The sequence below is a fragment of the Olea europaea genome, chromosome 16 (genome assembly GCF_002742605.1).
Source record: "Olea europaea var. sylvestris chromosome 16, O_europaea_v1, whole genome shotgun sequence".
Lineage (NCBI taxonomy): Eukaryota > Viridiplantae > Streptophyta > Magnoliopsida > Lamiales > Oleaceae > Olea > Olea europaea.
This window is the reverse complement of record NC_036252.1, coordinates 17,552,195-17,572,276: the sequence shown is the minus strand read 5'-3', so window position 1 is coordinate 17,572,276 and position 20,082 is coordinate 17,552,195. Positions and strand designations below refer to the sequence as shown.

At 32.7% G+C, this 20,082-nt stretch overlaps 1 protein-coding gene across 1 annotated transcript; it reads left to right on the top strand.

Annotated features, from left to right (window-relative positions):
* Nucleotides 1–9,847: 9,847 nt before the first annotated feature.
* On the top strand, nt 9,848–17,156 carry LOC111412338 (nitrate regulatory gene2 protein-like). The gene is made up of 5 exons (XM_023043224.1): nt 9,848–11,628; nt 13,241–13,425; nt 13,789–14,009; nt 15,555–15,888; nt 16,554–17,156. The coding sequence occupies exons 1-5, from the start codon at nt 10,833–10,835 to the stop codon at nt 16,995–16,997; spliced, it is 1,980 nt and encodes a 659-aa protein (XP_022898992.1). The 5' UTR covers nt 9,848–10,832; the 3' UTR covers nt 16,998–17,156.
* The last annotated feature ends 2,926 nt before the right edge of the window (nt 17,157–20,082 follow it).

Sequence of the window (20,082 nt, the reverse complement as noted above, 5' to 3'; positions counted from 1 at the left end):
TTTGTATGATTCAAATGTATACTTGAAGAAGAATTTAGTTGAACCGATTTTTGAGTATTCTCAAATTATTGGATCTTTATTGTACATAGCAAATAGAACAAGACCTGATATAACTTTTGCTATTGGGAGATTTAGTAGATACACTAACAATCCAAATAAAGAACAATGGAACACTCTGGAAAGAGTGCTTAAATATCATCTCCGAGGTACATTAGATTATTTCATAAACTATAAAATTTTCTAAATGTTATTGAAGGATATAGCGATGCAAACTGGATAACTGATAATGTAGATATTAAGTTTACTATTGGATATATATTTATGCTAGGTGGTGCGGCCATATCTTGGGGTTCAAAAAGACAAATGATTATCTTTAAGAGTACTTTGAAGTCGGAGTTAATAGCATTAGATACAACATGTACTAATGCTGAGTGACTTAGAGATTTATTATTAGATATACAATTAATAAGTAAGCCAATTCCAGTTATTTCAATACATTGTGATTGTAAAGAAGTAATAGAGCTTGTAAATCAATCTCACTCAAATAAAAAGATGAATAGGCATATTCAAGTAAGACTTAAGTCAGTTAAGGCCTTACTTAAGAAAAATGTGATTTCTCTCAATTTTGTGAGATCTGAAAAGAATTTATTAGACAATTTAACCAAAACTTTATCCAAAAAAGTTGTTAATGAATCATCGAGGGGGATGGGCTTAAGCCCATAAGGGAGTAACCCTACCTTTGTGATTGAAAATCCCACGAAAAAGGTTCAATGTGATAGGAACAACTCGCCCTGCGTGACTTCTAGTAACACTATATTTGTTTGTGCTCACCCCTATGGTGATAGTGTTATGGTTGTGATATTAGAAAGGGTTTAACCCTGAATGAGTACCGAGATGAAAATTCTCGCGAGGTGTAGGTTACACGCATCCTTGGAGGACTTACCTATGTAAAAGTTATCATGAGGTTGTGAATATGGGATTGAGCTATTCCTTAAAGACTCTTACTAGAATCAAGATAAGAACGCATGACCATTAACAACGTTACCCGCCATGAGTTGAACCTAAATCGATACTGTGTGTGGAACAATTGAAGTTTGGTCAAAAGAACCTAATTCAAGGCTTAGTTAATTATGGCTTCCTTAAATGAAAATTGTTATCACTAAATGAGGTTCAAATCTAAAAGACACTTATGCCTAATATATATATATACATATATATACATACATATATGTATGTACATATATACATATAGACACTTATGCCTAATATATATAAAACTTGTGGGGAATTGTTGAAAATTAAGTTATAAAACTTTCAAAATTGAATATTAAAATTTCAGCTTTCATTTTAATTTCCGAGTTAAAATTTTTAATTTTTTATCTTTAATTTTTAGATTCAATAAAAAAATTTAATCTCATTATTATATTTGTAACTTATGTTGAATTTGATTAATTTTCATTATGAGAGAGTTGAATTTTTCTACAATAAAGGAGATAGATTTCTCATTACATGCAACAAATCAAACACTTGAAAAATACTTTCTAGTTTTTTACACTACTCTCTAGTCATTTTATATCATCTTTTTCTATAAATTTTGGCAAGTGATAAGGGCTTATTCTTTTTCTGCTTGTAGTCGTGTCCATAGAAAGAGAATCAACTGTGAACTATAAGTATTTTATCTTGAAGCCGTACAGTACCAAAAGTACTCACACGAAGGGGAGGCCACACGACTTTAGGACAGTGGTTTTTCGTAACTCTTAGGCAAGCTTTTTTAACTCTATTCTCATATTTATTTTATTTGACTCATGCTTATAATTGATAGTTCATTGCACAAATCACGTTATTTCTACAACATATATATATGGGGAGAGCATTTGGAAAGGCTAACATCTTGAGAATTGCATAACATGTAACGATATTGACCACTTCTTAACAATATTGAAACTTTCACATATAATTTCAAGTGCAATATGTTATTATAGCTCAAATATCTGAAACAAGAAATTCAAGGAAGCAGTGAATGTGCGACTAATTTCGATTTGCACTAAATTTCTACTTTCCCCCAATTTTCTCTCGAGGTAGGTTTAATTAAATATGCGGAATTGCATTCGATAAGGGATGCAAGCAGAAAAATGTAAGGCAATTGGCAAGTGTGAAAATTAGATTTTTGTAACCAAGAACCAGCATTATGAAGGGCTAAAATCGATGGTATTGCCGACGATTGTTTCAAGATGTAGATGGATGCAACTTGCGTAAAAATAAAAAGCAAGAATCAACTTGCACGAGGGGAAGAAGCAAATACCAACTTGAATACTACTTCAATGGAGAGACTTGCTACTTGCATAAAGAGACTCACAACTTGCAAGTAATTATGGTCATTGGATTCATTGAATCTTTATCGTTGATTTTAACTTGTCTTGCAAGATTTTGTCAATAAATAGATGTATAGCTCATATGTAAATATTAGCTCTCGTTTCATTCTCATTCTTAGATGTATAGCTCATTTGTAAATATTAGCTCTCGTTTCATTCTCATTCTTATAAGAATGAGAAATAAAAATATAGTCACTAAGGGATCCACATAAGAGAGGGGAAGTCAAATATGGTAGCTTGATGTGACAGATAATGATTATATTTTTCATTTTTTTGGCCAAAGAATGGGAAAGAAATGGGGCCTAAGAGAGTGGAGTGAGTTAAATTTTTAGAGATTGTAAAACAGTTTTCCTTTCATTAGTGTAAGGAGATTCTTTTGAACTTATATGCTTGTTTCTTCCAATTTAATTTCCTATTTTATATCCTTTACTCAAAGTTGCCATAATTATAATTATTTTATGTCAGAAATATAAAGTTATAATTTTGCCATTCTTTTAATTGGTCAAAATGTGTCATTCGTTTTATTCTTTTGGTCAATTAATAGAGGAGTGGATGAAATTAGTTCATTTTTCCTCTAGCTGCAATTAAATGAAGAGTTTGAGATTGTGGGTGCAACAAATGAAAATTTTGGATACAATCTAGAACTAAGTGAACAGTTTGGGACTTCAACTACAATTTTTTCTTTATTTCAGTATATATATTTCCCCGAGGGTGGGTTGGGGGGGCGGGGGGCGGGGATGACCCCACAGAATATTTGGAATTTCTGATTTTATTTTAATTTTTGTCTTTTTCCCCCCTTCGAATGAAAAAAACATATTCATCCTCCCTTTTTTGAGGGTTGCGCACCAATCTTCTATTATTATGATAAAAGTCAACAATTAATTTGCCATTCATCCCAATGTTCAAGGTTTATTCATCCCATCAAAATATTGTTGAATATTTATGAAATTTAAACTACATAAACTTTACAAAATTGTCAAGATCTATGTCAAATCATCAAGAAAAAATAATTAATGCAAAATATACCTCAATTTCTATGCCTCGAATAACGAATCTTGAATTATAATATTTGAATCTTGTTTTTCAGATCTTTAATCTTGACTTTTGATTATGAATTCTTGAATCATTTTTTATTTTTTATTCTTGATTGTAGATTTCATATTCTTGATTGTTGGTTTAGGATCTTCATCCTCGATATGCCTTTTCTCTAAGTTCTTGTGTTGATGAGATGAAAAAAAAAATGAGAAATTGCATAAAGTAATTTTTTTTTTTATGATTGTACTTACCCGTGGAATTTTCGTACAATAAATTAGCAACCAAATGAACAAAATATGAAAGGATAACCAGTTAATAGAACTCGCCCTTTTTATTTAGCACTATTTTTTTGGTTTAATGAAAGGATACATGACATGCCATCGCTAGGAATTAATAAAATAAACAAATACTGAGAGGTCTAAAGCATTTTTTTTTCTTTTCTAGCCTTAGCCTTCTCTCTTGTCTACTTTCCATCTGAGACAATTTTCCATGAATACTTGAAAGCTGTCTCTAGCCACCCAATCTATCTATATATATATTGATATATGGTAATAGACAAGTTCTCCTCTTAACCTTTTGGTTTCAATTTTTTTTTTTTTTTTTTTTTTTTTCAAAGGCCACTTTCTTCCCTTTTTTTTTTTTTTTTTTTGACAAGCAAGCCCGTTGAACCATAAGTCGGCTCAAGCTTTGCCCGTCGCCCCAAAATAGGGCTCGAGGCCGGTCCGACTCGAGCTTTTTCTTGGTTCAGCCACGGACGACCCTGAGCCGACTAGCCTAATTGCCATACCTCGGTACAACATGCCAAAATAATAATAATAAAAATTACTTAGTCCTTATTTGAAGTTAAATTTTTGAAAAGTGATTTTGTAAAAATATTTTTTTTTTGAGAATATATAGTTAAACTAGTCACTGTCACGTGCGTTGCACGAATTTTTTATTTATCGTATTTTTATTAACGTATGAATTTTAATTTTTTGGAAAGTTTTTGAAGTAATATCTAGAAATATTTCCATGATATAAGAAAATGATTGCAAATTATTTTTACAATTGTAACCGTATTGTGTTATCTAGAAAAAATATGCTTGTATATTTCATACTTGAATAAGAAATATACGAGTTTATACAAACTATTTTGCCTGTATTGTTTGATAATGTTGATATGATTGAGTTGAATGTGAAGATTATATTTCTAAATTTTGTGTAATTCAATATTAAAAAATTGAAGATTGAACACAAAATTATAAATCGACTTGCATATTCATATGCGTTTTATATTTTGTCCTTTATATATTTTAATATTTATTTTATGCTAATATTAAAAAATAAAAATCTGAAATTTTTTCTGACATTCGGTTTGGTAAGTGAATGTATGGTGTATTGTATTTTCGGTATTTGTAAGTGCAAAAATCGGTATATACTGTAAGCTGCAAATACAGTAGGTAGCATATACGATAAGTTGTAGATACGGTAAATTGCCAGCATATACGGTAAGCTGCAAATACGGTATGCAGCATATATGGTAAGCTGCAATTATGATAGACATCATATACGGTATTGAAATTTATTGTAGTGGACGAAATCAGATTCATTCATACCATATATGCACTTTACATACCGTATATATAGCATACCATATTTACGCATACCGTATTTTCAACCTACCGTATATGCAACATACCGTATTTACAGCATAATGTATTTACATCATACCGTATTTATAGCATATCTTATTTGCATCATATCGTATTTACAGTATATCGTATTTATATCATACCATATATACAGGATACCGTATTTGCATCATACCGTATTTACACATATTGTCTTTAAATACCGTATTTGGCAGATATTAATTTTTGTAATTCAATATTTTTTTTTTATAATTGTATTTTCGGGAATTAAACAAAAGGTGATTATGAAATTGCTAATTTTTAAATGTATTTTTGTTGAAGATAAAAATGATTTTTTTATGCTATTTGTAAAAAAAAAAAAAATTATTGTAATTTTATTAGCCTAATAAGAAGATTTATTATGATTATTTAAATTTTTTTTAACACAACACAATAAATTCATACTTTTAGTCTGGTGATTGCAAAAGTCTTTTATGTATCAATAAAACATTTTCCATTCAAAGAATAATGCCAAATTTTTTGGCATCATGCTTTCATTTTCTTCCTTTCACAAGTTTTACTTTTTTCCTTTTTTTTCTTCATTTTTTTAGATTCTTTTGTAGTTAACAATGATTATTTCTTTGAGAATTTTTTTTTTTTGTATTATATTGAAGTTAAACTTTTTCTTGTAATTATATTTTTTTATTAGATTTAATGCATAATTTTAACTAATAAAATAACAAACTAAACAAATATTAGGTTGCATGATTAAATTTAAAAAATAAATTAAAAAGTCGTTGCATGACCGCATAGATTGTATTATAGCATATACGGTAAGCTATATGTTGTGATTTGCATATTATTGTAATATAACGAAAAAAAAAATTACAATAATAATTTCTCATTATATTATGTTGTACATTGTATTATAGCATATACGTATAATATGTTATATCTTAATTATAACATATAATATTACAGCATAAAATATTTGCACTTATTGTTTTTAGACCAATCAATAACATTTGTTATAAATAAATCCAAATCCCATGTAATGCAGATTTAATTAATATTAATTTGCACAATTGTATTCTAATAGAGACATTGCAGTGGTTTAATTTGCTCTAGAATGACTTCAAAGCTATTTTGCACCGACATAAGAAATTTCAAATGTATACATGTGCCACTACATAATTAGTCCATTTATTCTGAAAAGGGGAAATAGAGTAATGAAGCAAAACAAGAAGATGGGACAAGAAAGTCGCAGTCTGCGTAAATGAGTGAATTCATTCTCTTTTTATAAGTTATTCACTTTTCACCCTCTCTCAATAGTTGAACCAATTTCATTCTTTCTCTTATTATTGAGCCCATTCATTACTCTCTGTCAATTTCATTTCTCTTGACGAGTCAATCTATAAACAAGTACCATAAAAGGCTGATATGTTTAAGAAAATAAAATCGGCCAAATTCAAAGAGCTCTTCATATGGATCCTTAAAACTAACATGCAAATTGCTATTTACAATGCTACGAAATTTAAAAAAAAAAATCTTATCGTTAAGAAGGGAGAAAAAATGAAAAATCATTTCTTGCATTTTGATCAATTAAAAGCCAAACATTATGAACAGTAGCCTTCTCCTCTCTCTTAAGCATTTCATCAAATATTAATCTAGCTCCATTCACCCTTCTGAAGCAACATTTTGATCATAATATGTAATGAAACCAAGGAAACTCAAAACATATAGAGGGAAACACTTGCCAAATGATTTTTGCCAAAGAATATGAACCAATAATATGCAATCAAACTAAAAACATAATCGAGTAGAATGTCCATAAATATCATACCGAAAATTTAAAATAATTAACAAGAACTTTAAATTCATCTCAAAAATGCTATGAAATGGATTCACCAAAAGAAAGTCAAAATCACAACAAAAGCACAGCTAATTATTTTCTTAGAAAGTATTGCCTGATCTGGGTAAATTGAAGTTAATTTGGTAAATTTATTTTTGTTGGAATACCGAATATTTAGTTTTGCTAATTTTACACTTCGTGGGAGCAAAGTACGGAGTTGCTCCCACAAAGTGCGGAGTTACTCCGCACAAAGTGTGCGGAGTTATAGACAACTCTGCACTGTGCGGAGAGATCAAGTGATCTCTTCGAATTGTGCGGAGATATTTTCTTTTTCTTTTTTTTTGTTAAGTTATTTTCTTGTTTGTTTATTATGTAGGAATGTATACATATATATTATATACCAAAGGTAAAGTAGAAAAATAAAAAAAAATCAAATAGTTTAAATTTAATAAAATCAAAGAGAATAAAAAAGAAAGAGAAATGGGGAAAAAAATCGTAGCTCAGTGCCTACGGAGCATCTGAAGAATTTGAAGATACCTCGACATTGGTGAAAAACTATGGTAATCTAAAAAAAAAAAAAAAAACCAAATAGATAAAATGAAAAAAAAATCAAGAGCGGAGAGTTTCTCCAGAGAGTTGGGAGAAACACCTCCAAACTCTCTGTATTGTGTGGAGAGAGCTGATCTCTCCGAACAATTTGGAGAGATCAATTGATTTCTCCGCATTGTGCGAAGAGATCTTTTTTTTTTTTTTTTTTTTTTGTTAAGCTATTTTATTTGTTTCTTATCAAAGGTAAACTAAAAAAATAAAAATAAAATATTTTAAATTTAAAAAAAAACCAAAGAAAATAAAAAGAAAGAGAAACGTGGAAAAAAAATTTAGCTTCGGACAATTTGGAGATAACTCGACATTGATGAAAACTATGGTAATATGAAAAAATAAAAAACCAAATAGAAAAAAAAATGAAGAGTAAACATAAAAAAAAAAAATGTTTCTCTAAACTCTCTGAAAAGTTTTTCTGGAGAGCTATCCAATTCTCCGGAGAGTTTGGAGAAACTCTCCACACTTTTATGTGGAGTTGTCCGTAACTCCGCACACTTTGTGTGGAGTATGCGGATTAACTCCGCATTTTTGTTGGAATACCGAGAAAAGTATTGTTTTAGTGTGATTTTGATGTTAATTTGGTGAATTCATTTTTGTTGGAATGTCAAACATTTAGTTTTGCTAATTTTATTGTGGATGTTTAAAAAAAATAAAATTGCTCCGCACTTCGTGGGAACAAAGTGAAGAGTTGCTCCCACAAAGTGCGGAGTTACTCCACACACTCCGCACAGAGTGTGCGGAGTTATGGACAACTCCGTATTGTGCGAAATTGATTAGCACTTTGGTCGCTCACAACAGTGAGGAGTTGCTCCGTATTGTACGGAGAGATCAAGTGGTCTCTTTGAACTGTGTAGAGAGATTTTTTTTTTGTTAAGCTGTTTTCTTGTTTGTTTCTTATGTAGAAATGTATACATATATATTATATGTCAAAGGTAAACTAAGAAAATAAAAGATCAAATAGTTTGAATTTAAGAAAACCAAAGAGAAAAAAAGAAGAAAGAGAAATGGGGAAAAAATGGTAGCTCAGTGCGTGCGGAGCATCCGAAGAGTTTGAAGATATCTCGACATTGGTGAAAAACTATGGTAATCTAAAAAAATAAAAAAAAAATCAAATAGATAAAACGAAAAAAAAACCAAAAAAAAAAAAAACAAAAAAAAAAAAAAAAAACCAAAAGCGGAGAGTTTGGAAAAACACCTCCAAACTCTGTGGAGAGTTTCTCTTCAAACTCTCCGCACAGTTCAGAGTGATCAATTGATTTCTTCGCACAATGTGGAGAGATTTTTATTATTTTTTTTTTTTGTTAAGCTATTTTTATTTGTTTCTTATGTAGGGATGTTTACATATATATTATATATCAAAGGTAAACTAAAAAAATAAAAAATTAAATAGTTTAAATTTAAGAAAACTAAAGAGAATAAAAAGAAAGATAAACGTGGAAAAAAAATCTAGCTCCGGAAAGTTTGGAGATAACTCAACATTGGTGAAAAAATATGGTAATATAAAAAAATAAAAAACCAAATAAAAAAAATGAAGAATAAACAAAAAAAGAAGTTTCTTAAAACTCTCTGCATTGTGCGAAGAGAGTTGATCTCTCCGCACAGGGCGGAGTTGTCTGTAACTCCACAAAATTCGCAACTCCGCACTTTGCTCTCTTCGCACACTTCGCACAGTGTGAAACAATTTTTTTTTTTTTTTTATAAGCATCCACAATAAAATTAGCAAAATTAAATTTTCGGTATTCCAACAAAAATGAATTCACCAAATTAACATTAAAGATCATACTAAAGCAATACTTTCTCGGTATTCCAACAAAAATGAATTTACCAAATTAACGTCAATTTACCCAACTAATATCAGTCAATACTTTTTGGGAAAATAATTAATTATACAACCTAAACAAGAAGGTGGAAACGAAAATATGTATTTTTTATACAATTTGGAATAAAATCTAAATCAATTCCATAAAAAAATACGAAGAAAACCTTACTAACTATTACAACCAGCAAAATTTTTTTTCGAGAAGAAAAAGGAGTAGAAAGAGATATTTAAATTCATACACCTTTTCAACTGCGTAAATCAATCAATTGAAATTATTGTACTTAAAAATAATTAGTATGATTGCCTGGTATGGTCGCTGAAAATAAAGAGCAAAAATCGGGATGGACGTGAGTTAAAGAAGGGAAAGAAAGAAGAAAAAAAGGGACTTCAACAGTGAAAAGTAAGAAAAATATATAGATAATTTTCTCTCTTGTATAGTAAATTGAGATTTATTTATTATTTTATCAACAGTGGTAACTCGTTGAACTTTTTAATAGAAGTGAGAAAATTCATTTGTGAGATTACTGCTAAACCTACGAGAAAAAAAAAAAGAAAAAAGATTATTTCTTCTAGTGCTTGGGATGCTTATTATTACTTGGGAATCTAGTCTTCGTCTCTGTTTCTTCACTTTCCCTTTCTCCTGAATTTTCTTGATGCTCTCTCTTTCTGTTGCATGGACAGAGGAATCCCGCTTGAGTAAAGTACCTATATTTTATTTTATATGAAATTTAATATGGTGAATTTCTCTTTCTAAATATCTAAAATTTTATTTTTTTCCCAAACTTATTACAGTACATGTTCTCCCAAAAACGGACTTTGTTTTGGATTTCTCTGAAAGCTCCGGTGTCAGTACTTGTTTTATTATAGGACAAAAGACATACATATATTTTATCTAGTAATATATATTTGGTGAACTCTGTTACTTTTTTTGGAAAAAATATTGAATTTTTGAAGATTTTGCCTGCAAAAGGAAAAAACAAAAGAAGGAAACGTCATTCTTTGGTTTTGAGACGATGAAGGTTTTGGTAACGTTCTTCTTTGCTTCAGTGGTAAAATTATGTTTATAGAGGTCATTAAATGGCAATGCAAATTGCGATTAGGATCGCAAAGTGATTTTAGCAAATAGTGTTTGGTTTTATGAATCTGGAGAATTTTAGGGAAAAGTTGAAACAATTTGGAGGATTTTCTGGACAGATTTTTGTTGGGTTTGTAAATTTTGCATATTTTTGGGCTGAGAGATTTGTTTAATTCTCTACAGTCTTTTTCCTGGTTGCTGGAGGAATCATTTCATTTATGTTTGACTGGAAGAGTACTTTGTTTATGCAGATGATGAATGATTTGCATTAGTTTCTTGGAGATATGGAGAATACGTTACAATCTATTATTTTTTTTTACCATTACTTGATTACTATTCAAAACATAAAATAAAATAATAATAAATAAATTATTTTTTTACCATGAATGTTAAAGACTTGGAGTTGTAGAATTGCACCAAGTACGGCAGCTTTGATTATTTTTTTACTATCTTTAAATTTGGAGAGATGGGTTGTTTTGCATCAAGAATTGATGAAGAAGAGAGGGTGAGAATTAGCAAGGAGAGGAAGATACTGATGAAAAAGTTGTTAAGATATCGAGAAGAATTTGCTAATGCTCAGTTGGCATACCTGAGATCGTTGAAAAATACTGGAGTTACTCTTAGGCAGTTTACTGAATCTGAGTCACTGGAACTTGAGGACCCCACTTCTGTCCCTGCATTGCCCCATTCCCCTCCGAGTCATTTGCCACCTTCTCCTCCACCTCTGCCTGCTTTCAGCCACGATTTGAGAGAGTTCAAGGATAAACAGCTGAAGGTTCAAGTTGCACAAGGAGAAATAATAGAAGTTGATGAGGAGAGTCGTCACACCCCACCATCACCTCCAGTTTCTAAGTCTCCATGGGAATATTGGTATCCCTTTGATTCTTCAATGGTTGAATGTGAAAAAAATTATGACAATGCGGAGCAGGTTGAGGAGGAAATTTGGGAAGACGCATATACTGAATTTGTGGAAGAAGATGATGAAGAGGATGTTGTTGCCACTGCCAATGTTGTCATGCATCCCAGGAAGCAGCAGACTGTTGAACTGGTTGATGAAAATTCGTCAGTTATGAGCTGTCATTCAAAGGATACAGCAGATAAGGCTATGGTAGTTTGGCGGAATAAGAAGACCTTGACTGGTATTGTTAAGGACTTGGATGACTACTTTGTGAAAGCAGCTGGTGGAGTGAAGGATATAAATGTTTTTGTAGATATCAGTATGGGCGACGTATTCCTTTTTCGTAGTGTAAAAGAAAACAAGCGTAATTCTTCTTCCCTACTAATTTAATAAAAAGTCACATTCATTTTACTTCATTCAGTGCTGTATATATTTGGTAAGGAATTAGATACTACCGGACAATATTAAAGAATAGATTGAAGCTATGATCTTTTTGATATTGTCTAGTCTCGTTTACTGTTGCGTACTGAACATGCACTTAATGTATAACAATGTATTGTACATTGTTCTCTATAGACATGCAATTCTTAAGACTCGAGACTACACTTACATGGTGGAGCCTAAAAACCTAAAAAAAGATTACACTTACCTTGGAAAGAGCATATTATTTAGTTCTATTTCTTTGAGTGGTCTCAGCAGAGACTCTGCTGTGGTCTTTCTTTCATCAATCATTTTTCTTTGTTGTCTTGTGTCTTCTATTCTTGCCTACCAACTTCAACCTTCTAGTTTAGCACATATTTTCTTCTTTAAATTTCAAGGGACCCTTGTGTAGTTGAGTTAGTAATTTTTCAACCTTGCCTATTGATTCTTTCAGAAAGAACAACAATCATTTCTACTAATTGACGAAACTGGATATTTGGCAAAATACAGAATTACCTGGCCTATGGATGACCGATGAAGGGCCAATCAAGATGGACATAGCAAATTCCTGAAATCTATTTCAGTGCAATGTATGATGTTGGTGGCCCATTATCATTATGGCACTGTTGTATTTTACCATTTGTGTGCTGTGTGCATGTGGCCTGGCATTAAAAAAGCTTCATCTTTCCTTCCCTGTGTAAGCATTTGTCGATGGTTTTCTTCTTTTGGTTGGGTGATGAGAGATTAAATGCTCCCCAAGGTTGTGTGTGTCACGGAGACATTTCATTATATCACTTTGATCAGTATTTCCTAGAATTTCAATAACTTCTTCCGACTTAAAATTTGGTCTAAATATCAACTGCTATAAGTCTTTGAAGCAATCCCAATACAATGGGAATTTATATCAGTGCATCGTGCATCCTCATTTTTTTACATTTCTTTATGTCTTGTACTTGCTAGTTTTGCCACTATTTGTTTATACCTATGTTCTTAAAAAATATTCCTGGATAAGTTTATATTGGGGTTTGAGTGAATTGGTCTAGTTGAAAATTGCATTATGGAGAGATGAGAAAAGATCTTTATTTGTGGTTGCTCATAACAGGCACATAAACATATTGTGCTTTTTAGAGGATCAGATTCTGTCCATGGTGCCAATATCTACCAAATTCCCCTGAAGACTAATCTGTATTCTGTTCTATCCTAATTATCCCAAGCTGAAGAATGCTGACTCAGTCTTATCTTGTGTGCTGGGGGAGGAGGGTAAGATTTGATAAGTGCAATAATCAATTGAAGCTAGACGCTAGTCAATTCTGCTCTCTTGTGTATTTTTTATTTTTTTATTATTTTTTTTTATTTTTATGGATCAATGTCATGTTTATTACTTGGTATTATGATTTCACTTTCCACTTTTAATTTTGTCGTCCAACCTGTTTTATTACATGTATGCACATGTATGTACACCTACACACGAATATGCTCAATGCTTATACTCTCAATAGACCAAACACTATAGCTGTAAACTTAAGTGGAGCTCACACTAAGTGCAACATTTCCAGGGAACAGAAGCAGTTCAGCAAAAGTCTTTAGCTCCCTGACATGGAGTTGGCATGCTAAATCATTTCGCTCTACGAGAGACACTGGAGAGGTCTATATCTCTGGTGAGCCGTGTAAGCCTGGAGCTCATTGTATCACCCTCCAAAAGCTTTATGTAGAGGAGCAGAAGCTCTACAAGGCAGTCAAGGTGATTATTGCTTTCTAATTATGTAAATGCTCTGTTATGTTAATTTAGATTGTATCTCTTATGCATGGTGACTGTTCAATGCTTGAGTATAAATTAACAAAAATAAGAGGCTATAATTTTTTGCATTAATATGTCCATTTAATGTTGACTCCGTCTTAAATTGGATCTTATATTAATCTAAAAATTAGGAGAAATATGATCTTTGAGTGAAGATAATTGGAGTAGGTTTGCACAGATAGTCTAGAGTTTGACAAAGTTAGAGATCATATCACGTTTCTTTTTGGTATTCTTTTGATAATAAATTTTTTCCTCCTGTAGAAATTTTATTGTTCTTTCTTTGACCTAAATTATGATATCTTGTAGGAGGAAGAGAATGCCAAGGTGGAGCACCATAGAAAATCTTCATCGCTAGATAAACAAGAGGACAAGCACGATATGGCTAAATATGGGAAAACTTGTTCAGCTGTTGAAAGTTTGCAATCTTACATCTTATCTCTGCAACAATCAATCAGTCAGTCTCACTCAACCATATTAAAGCTAATAAACGAGGAGTTCCACCCTCAGCTGATTGCACTAGCTTCTGGGTAAAGTCACTGAAATTATAAAATCCTACTTTCATTTAAGTCTTACACTATTTACATTGATAATTGATTGAATTGCTGAGATCAAAACCCTTGATAGCTCGAAATAAGTTTTAATGGATTTGTTCTTCATTGTTATCCCGTTTATAATAAGGAAGAGGAATTAAGGGAGGTTGGGCATTTGATTTCCACTTTAGATGAAGTTGATAGATAATTACATGAATCATTTTTTGCTATTTGGTTCAGTTCGTTGCTAGATACACTCGAAGATTTAAAGAAAGCTTTATACTTATCAGTTGTCAACTACATCTTGTCATGTTTGTTTGCTAGATACTATGATGTTCGGACTCAGGTATGGGTATCGGGTACGGGTACATTTCTAAATGTCGGATCTTTTATTTTCTAAAATATAGGATACGGGGACATGACTAAAAAGAATCCAAATTTCGGACATGGGTTCGTCAATACGATTTTCAAACTTCAATTTTTTTACTAATCCAAGATGTCATTTTGAATAGGGAAAAATCAATTATTCACAAAGAAGGAAATATCTATTGAATAAGGAGTTACGAATAAAATAGAATTTTGGGATTTAGTTTTTAATTCTAGGAATTACTAAATATTATTTAAATAAAAAATAAGGGTCTTGGTTGCAATTTGGACTTAGTGGAGAACTAAGTAGCACTATATGAAACTCATTTTTATTTTATACAAACAAAATCTTAAACTACCGATACAGAGAGGGAAAGAAGGAAAAAAAGAAGAAAATGAAAAGAAAAAAAGAAAGAAGAAGAAAAAGAAGGGAAAATCTAGCGCCGTTGCCTTTCTCCACCTATTGGCAGCGACACTTGGTGTATAAAGAGTAGAAGTGGGAAAGAAGAAATGGAAATGAAAAAAAGAAGGAAAGAAGAAGAAAGAAGAAGCAAGAATGACAAAGTGTCCGATTGAAATTTGGAGGATCCGACACATATTCCATTCCTATGTCGTATTGTGTTCGATAGGGTACTTCGACTATTTCGAAGAGTCTTAGTATCAGAGGGTAGATATACTCGAAGATGTAAAGAAAATTATATCTTTGACAACTACATCTTGTCATGTTAGATTTGGTTGAACGCTCCCTCCTCTGACTTTCTGTACTAAGCCTGCGTCACTCTTATTATTTGTAGCAACTTTAGGGTTCAATAAGCACAGGAGAAATTTTTATTTTTTTATTTTTTTGTGATAAATAATCAAGTAATTTTATTAATCAAAATGATAATACATGGGAGGTGTAAGAAACGACATGAAGTTAGGTAGCTTTTCTATATGATTGGTGGCCGTAGCATTAAACCAAGCATATAAAGTCATATAAAACAATTCTAAACACAGAAGAAATTAAAAGAATCAATTTGAATGGCTGTCATATAAGAAACCCCTATGCAATAGCTTTTATGGAGAATACCTCCATTATCTCAACTAGTATTGCCTAGATCTAATGATGATTTCAAAAAAGCGTGGTTTCCTATTGTGCCCTAAAATAACACTCTGGGTTTTTTTTTCCCCTTCCAGATTGATGCATTTGTGGCAAACTCTTTATGAGTGCCATCGAGCCCAAAATCATATATCTCTGCAGCTGAATCATTTAGCATATCAGCAAAATGCAGAATTTAGTAGTGAATACCATCGGCAGGTTGCAGCTCAGCTGAAAACAGAAGTGACTTCTTGGCACAACAGTTTCTGCAAACTCATAAAATATCAGCAAGAATATGTAAGAGCTCTCTGCAAATGGACTGAACTGGCCAACTGCCTTAGAGATATCGACAGACGTGGTAATTCATCAATGGTGCATGCTCATGCCCTTGCTGAAGAATGGCTGCTTGCACTTGATAAATTACCTGATAAGGTGCCTCTGTTTGTTTTCTTCAATTTCATTTTCCCTTGAAGATCTTCAAAATTTTCACTGGCTTAACAATTATAAGCTTCTCGAAATGAGAGTTTTACCGTCACTTTCTTCCTCTTCACCCCTTGAACCTCCTCATCTAAAAGTTTCTGTTAGCAAGGTGACATTTATTTATTGAAATTTTCTTCGAAGTTCTCTCTTACGTGTAGCGAGATTAATTTTTCAATCAAAAGGCCTAAGCAATTTTTTTATAAATGCGCACCGTGAGATTTGAACCAAGAACCTCTGCCTACTTAACCTCATCTGAAATCTTCAGACCTGGGAGAAGCGACAACTTTATTTATTTAAATTATCTTCAACATGGAGGAACTGGAACCATATGAGGTGACTCAAATAAGATCTGTAGATTGATAGTGATTCTACGTAATATGCCCCTGACAATGGAACCTTCTGCTTGCCGATTTCACTGGAAAATGGAGTTTGGATCTGTTATGGGAATGGAGTATAGTGTGTCTTCCCTATGTGCGTGATAGACGAACATTTGGAAATTTTGAACTTTTATAATTCCATCCCATAAGAAATTAATTCTGATGAATTATTTGTTGTGTATAATATTCTCATGACACAATAAATTGACACGAAAACTATTGTTCTCATCTTGTCTTCAGATGGTATTGGAGGCCATTAAGAGTCTATTATCAGCTGTTCACTCAATAATCTTGCAGCAGCAAGTGGAAATCAATCTGCGTAAAAGATCTGATAAGCTAGGAAGAAAATTGGAAAGCGAACTTACTTCTCTTTCAGAATTGGAAATGAAGTTTGAGGGCAGCCTCTCTACTACAGATGCAAATTCTGCCTTGACCTCGAAGAACCAGTTATCAATTAGGCGTGCTAAAGTCAAGGCCCTAAAGAGAATAGCAGATGAAGAGAGAGCCAAGTACTGTAAATCTGTCCAAACGACCCAAACAATGATTCTGAACAACCTTCGTACAAGCCTTCCCAACGTGTTTCAAGCTTTAATGGTGTATTCAAATGCTTATTCTCAGAGCTTTGAGGTCATTCTTGGAAGTGCCTCAATAGTGGGACATGACTACTTGCGACCTGCAACTTGATTTAAAGAGGTTAGTTTTTTGGTAAACATAAAACACAAAGTGGTTACTTGATGTATCCTTTGTTGTAGTTTGAAAATGGCGGAAAATGATTGTGTAGTTGGTGTGAAAATGTTCATGACTGTAGGCTTTTTTGCTAGAATGAAAACTTCAGTTTATCCATGTCGACTTTAATAGTTAGGTTCCGTTTGATCCACATTATTTGGAAAAAAATATATTTTTAAACATTGATTTGACATCATATTAACCACACATTCTTCAATAAAATAATATACACGTAAATTCAAAATTTTTCTTTATTTTTTAACCACTCATTTTCCATTAATACACTATTTAAAAATGCATTTTTTTTTTCAAAATAATGTGGCTCAAACAAGGGCTTAGTTCTCCAGGCATGCGCACTACAGCTAGGACATCCATTTTCTTCCCACTAGCTCATAGAAATGAACAGCCTTTTAGGATGGATTCTCAAACATCTTGACAGTTTAGAGTTCATTTAGTTGGGCTTTTAAAAAGTTAAAAGTAGTTTTCAAAGGTCAAAAGTCAAGTTTATTATAACTTCATTAGGAAGCTCTTCTACAAAAAGTAGAAGTTATTATTCTTATTTTCCAATAATAAAAGCTACTTATTATTATTTTTTTTTTTTTAAAAAAAAACTCTTATTTATCTTTAAGAGTAATTAGTCTATATTCAAAATTGATTATTTACTTAAAAGTAAACCAGAAACTTTTTAAGTTTACAATAATGCTTAGGATCTTTTTGATGGCCTCCTTGGCGTCGCATTACCAGGTTGAGGCAAGAGTTTCTATTGCCCAAATATAAAATATAAAAGGCTCGGGAGGGTGTTGCAGATGTTGGGAACGGACAAAACTTCTATGCTGACATTCAGGGGCAGATTTAGGGAGGGACTAGTTGGGCTGTAGTCCCCTCTCTACCAGGCCCAATTAATATATATTTTTTTGTGATTTGACATTATATTAATCACACATTGTTCAATAAAATAACATCACACGTAAATTCAAAATTTTTATTTATTTTTTAATCACTTATTTTCCATTAATACACTATTCAAAAATGCAATTTTTTTTCCAAAATAATATGGCTCAAACAAAGGCTTAGTTCTCCAGGCATGTGCACTACAACTAGAGCATCCATTTCCTTCCCACTAGCTCAGAGAAATGAACAGTTTAGAATTCATTTTGTAGGGCTTTTAAAAAGTTAAAAGTAGTTTTCAAAGGTCAAAAGTCAAGTTTATTATGGGCCCATTTGGCACGGCTTTTACTTTGGCTTTTACTTCTTGTAGAAGAATTTTTGAAAAAAGCTATTTTAATTTTTGTTTGAAAATTAATATTTAAAATCATTTCCCATTCCGGAAGTGCTTTTGGAGGAACTTCCTCTAAAAGCTCTTCTAACCTCCAAAAGCACTTTAAATAAAAATAGCCAAACGGTCCAAAAGTGACTTTTGGCTTTTCAAAAGCCATCCCAAACGGGCCCTATAACTTTATTAGGAAGCTCTTCTACAAAAAGTAGAAGTTACTATTCTTATTTTCAAATAATAAAAGCTACTTATTATTATTATTATTTAAAAAAAAAAACTCTTATTTATCTTTAAGAGTAATTAGTCTATATTCAAAATTGATTATTTACTTAGAAGTAAACCTGAAACTTTTTAAGTTTACAATAATGTTTAGGATCTTTTTGATGGCCTCCTTGGCGTCGCATTACCAGGCTGAGGCAATAGTTTCTATTGCCAAATATAAAATATAAAAGGCTTGGGAGAATGTTGCAGATGTTGGGAACGGACAAAATTCATATTTAAGGTGTATTCTTTACACCATTTCAAAAGTCAGGTAAGAAGTTTGAAAATTCAAAATTCAGGTTTGTATTTAATTAATTAAAATTATTTATTAAATAAATATATTAAAGTCACAGTTAAATAATTAATGGTCACAGATTTTACAAATTTATTTATCAATCACATATCATTAAAGTAATTGGTCACAGATTATTTCGAGATCACAAATCGAAAATTTTATAAGTCACAGATTTTTTTAATCACAAATTATCAAATTTTAAGGTCACAGACGAAATCGTTGAGGTCACATATTATTGTTTTAGTCACAGATCGTCAAATTTTAAGGTCACAAACCAAATCATTGAGGTCACAGATTATTGTTTTAGTCACAGATCGTCACGGATCGTCAAATTTTAAGGTCCCAGACCAAACTTTATGGTCACCCCTTCCATCGATCCCATCCAGCACCAATCTTGGTCACAACCACCACCAGCCAATCGTCGATTGCACTGTACCACCGCAACACCACAACTGATCTTGATCCAATTCCACCACAGCACACCAAAAAGAACCATTATCACCGTCTGAACCACGCCATCACCACCGCCAAATTCACCACCAACACCATCACCGTCAACAATACGGAGATCACCACACTGCACAACACCACAACCGCCATCCAGCAGAAAACCCCAAACCCAACACCCCCACCAACTCCACCACGTCGTCGCCACCAGATCCACTAGTTCACCACCATCACCGTTCGCCGCCATCACCAAGCCACACAACAACCACCACACCACACCACAACCACCACCAAACACACCACCCACGGGCCATGACATAACAAAAATCCCCAAACCCCCAAACACACCACCCACGTGTTTACCAGCAAAACTACAGATCCGCATGCGAGGCGTCGACGCTGGAGTTGCACGAAGCGCCGATTGCTCCTTCAATCGACATTTTGGCAATTGGCAACACAGTGCTTACACCCCGACACTACCAGCTGAGAATTACAGCAACCTCCACTGACAACCACCACCAACACACCCCGACGCCGCAAGCTGAAAACTACAGCAGCCTTCATCGAACAATACTACCACACCCCAAAGCTGCCAGTTGAAACCACAACCTCTATCGACCACCACCACAAGCAGCCTCCACCACTATCACACCCGATCCGCCACTGCGGCGACTGCACCAGAGAGGGGTGGTGATTGGCGATTAGATGGAATAAAGTTATAGAGAGAGAGAGAGAGAGAGAGAGAGAGAGAAGCGAGAGAACAAAAG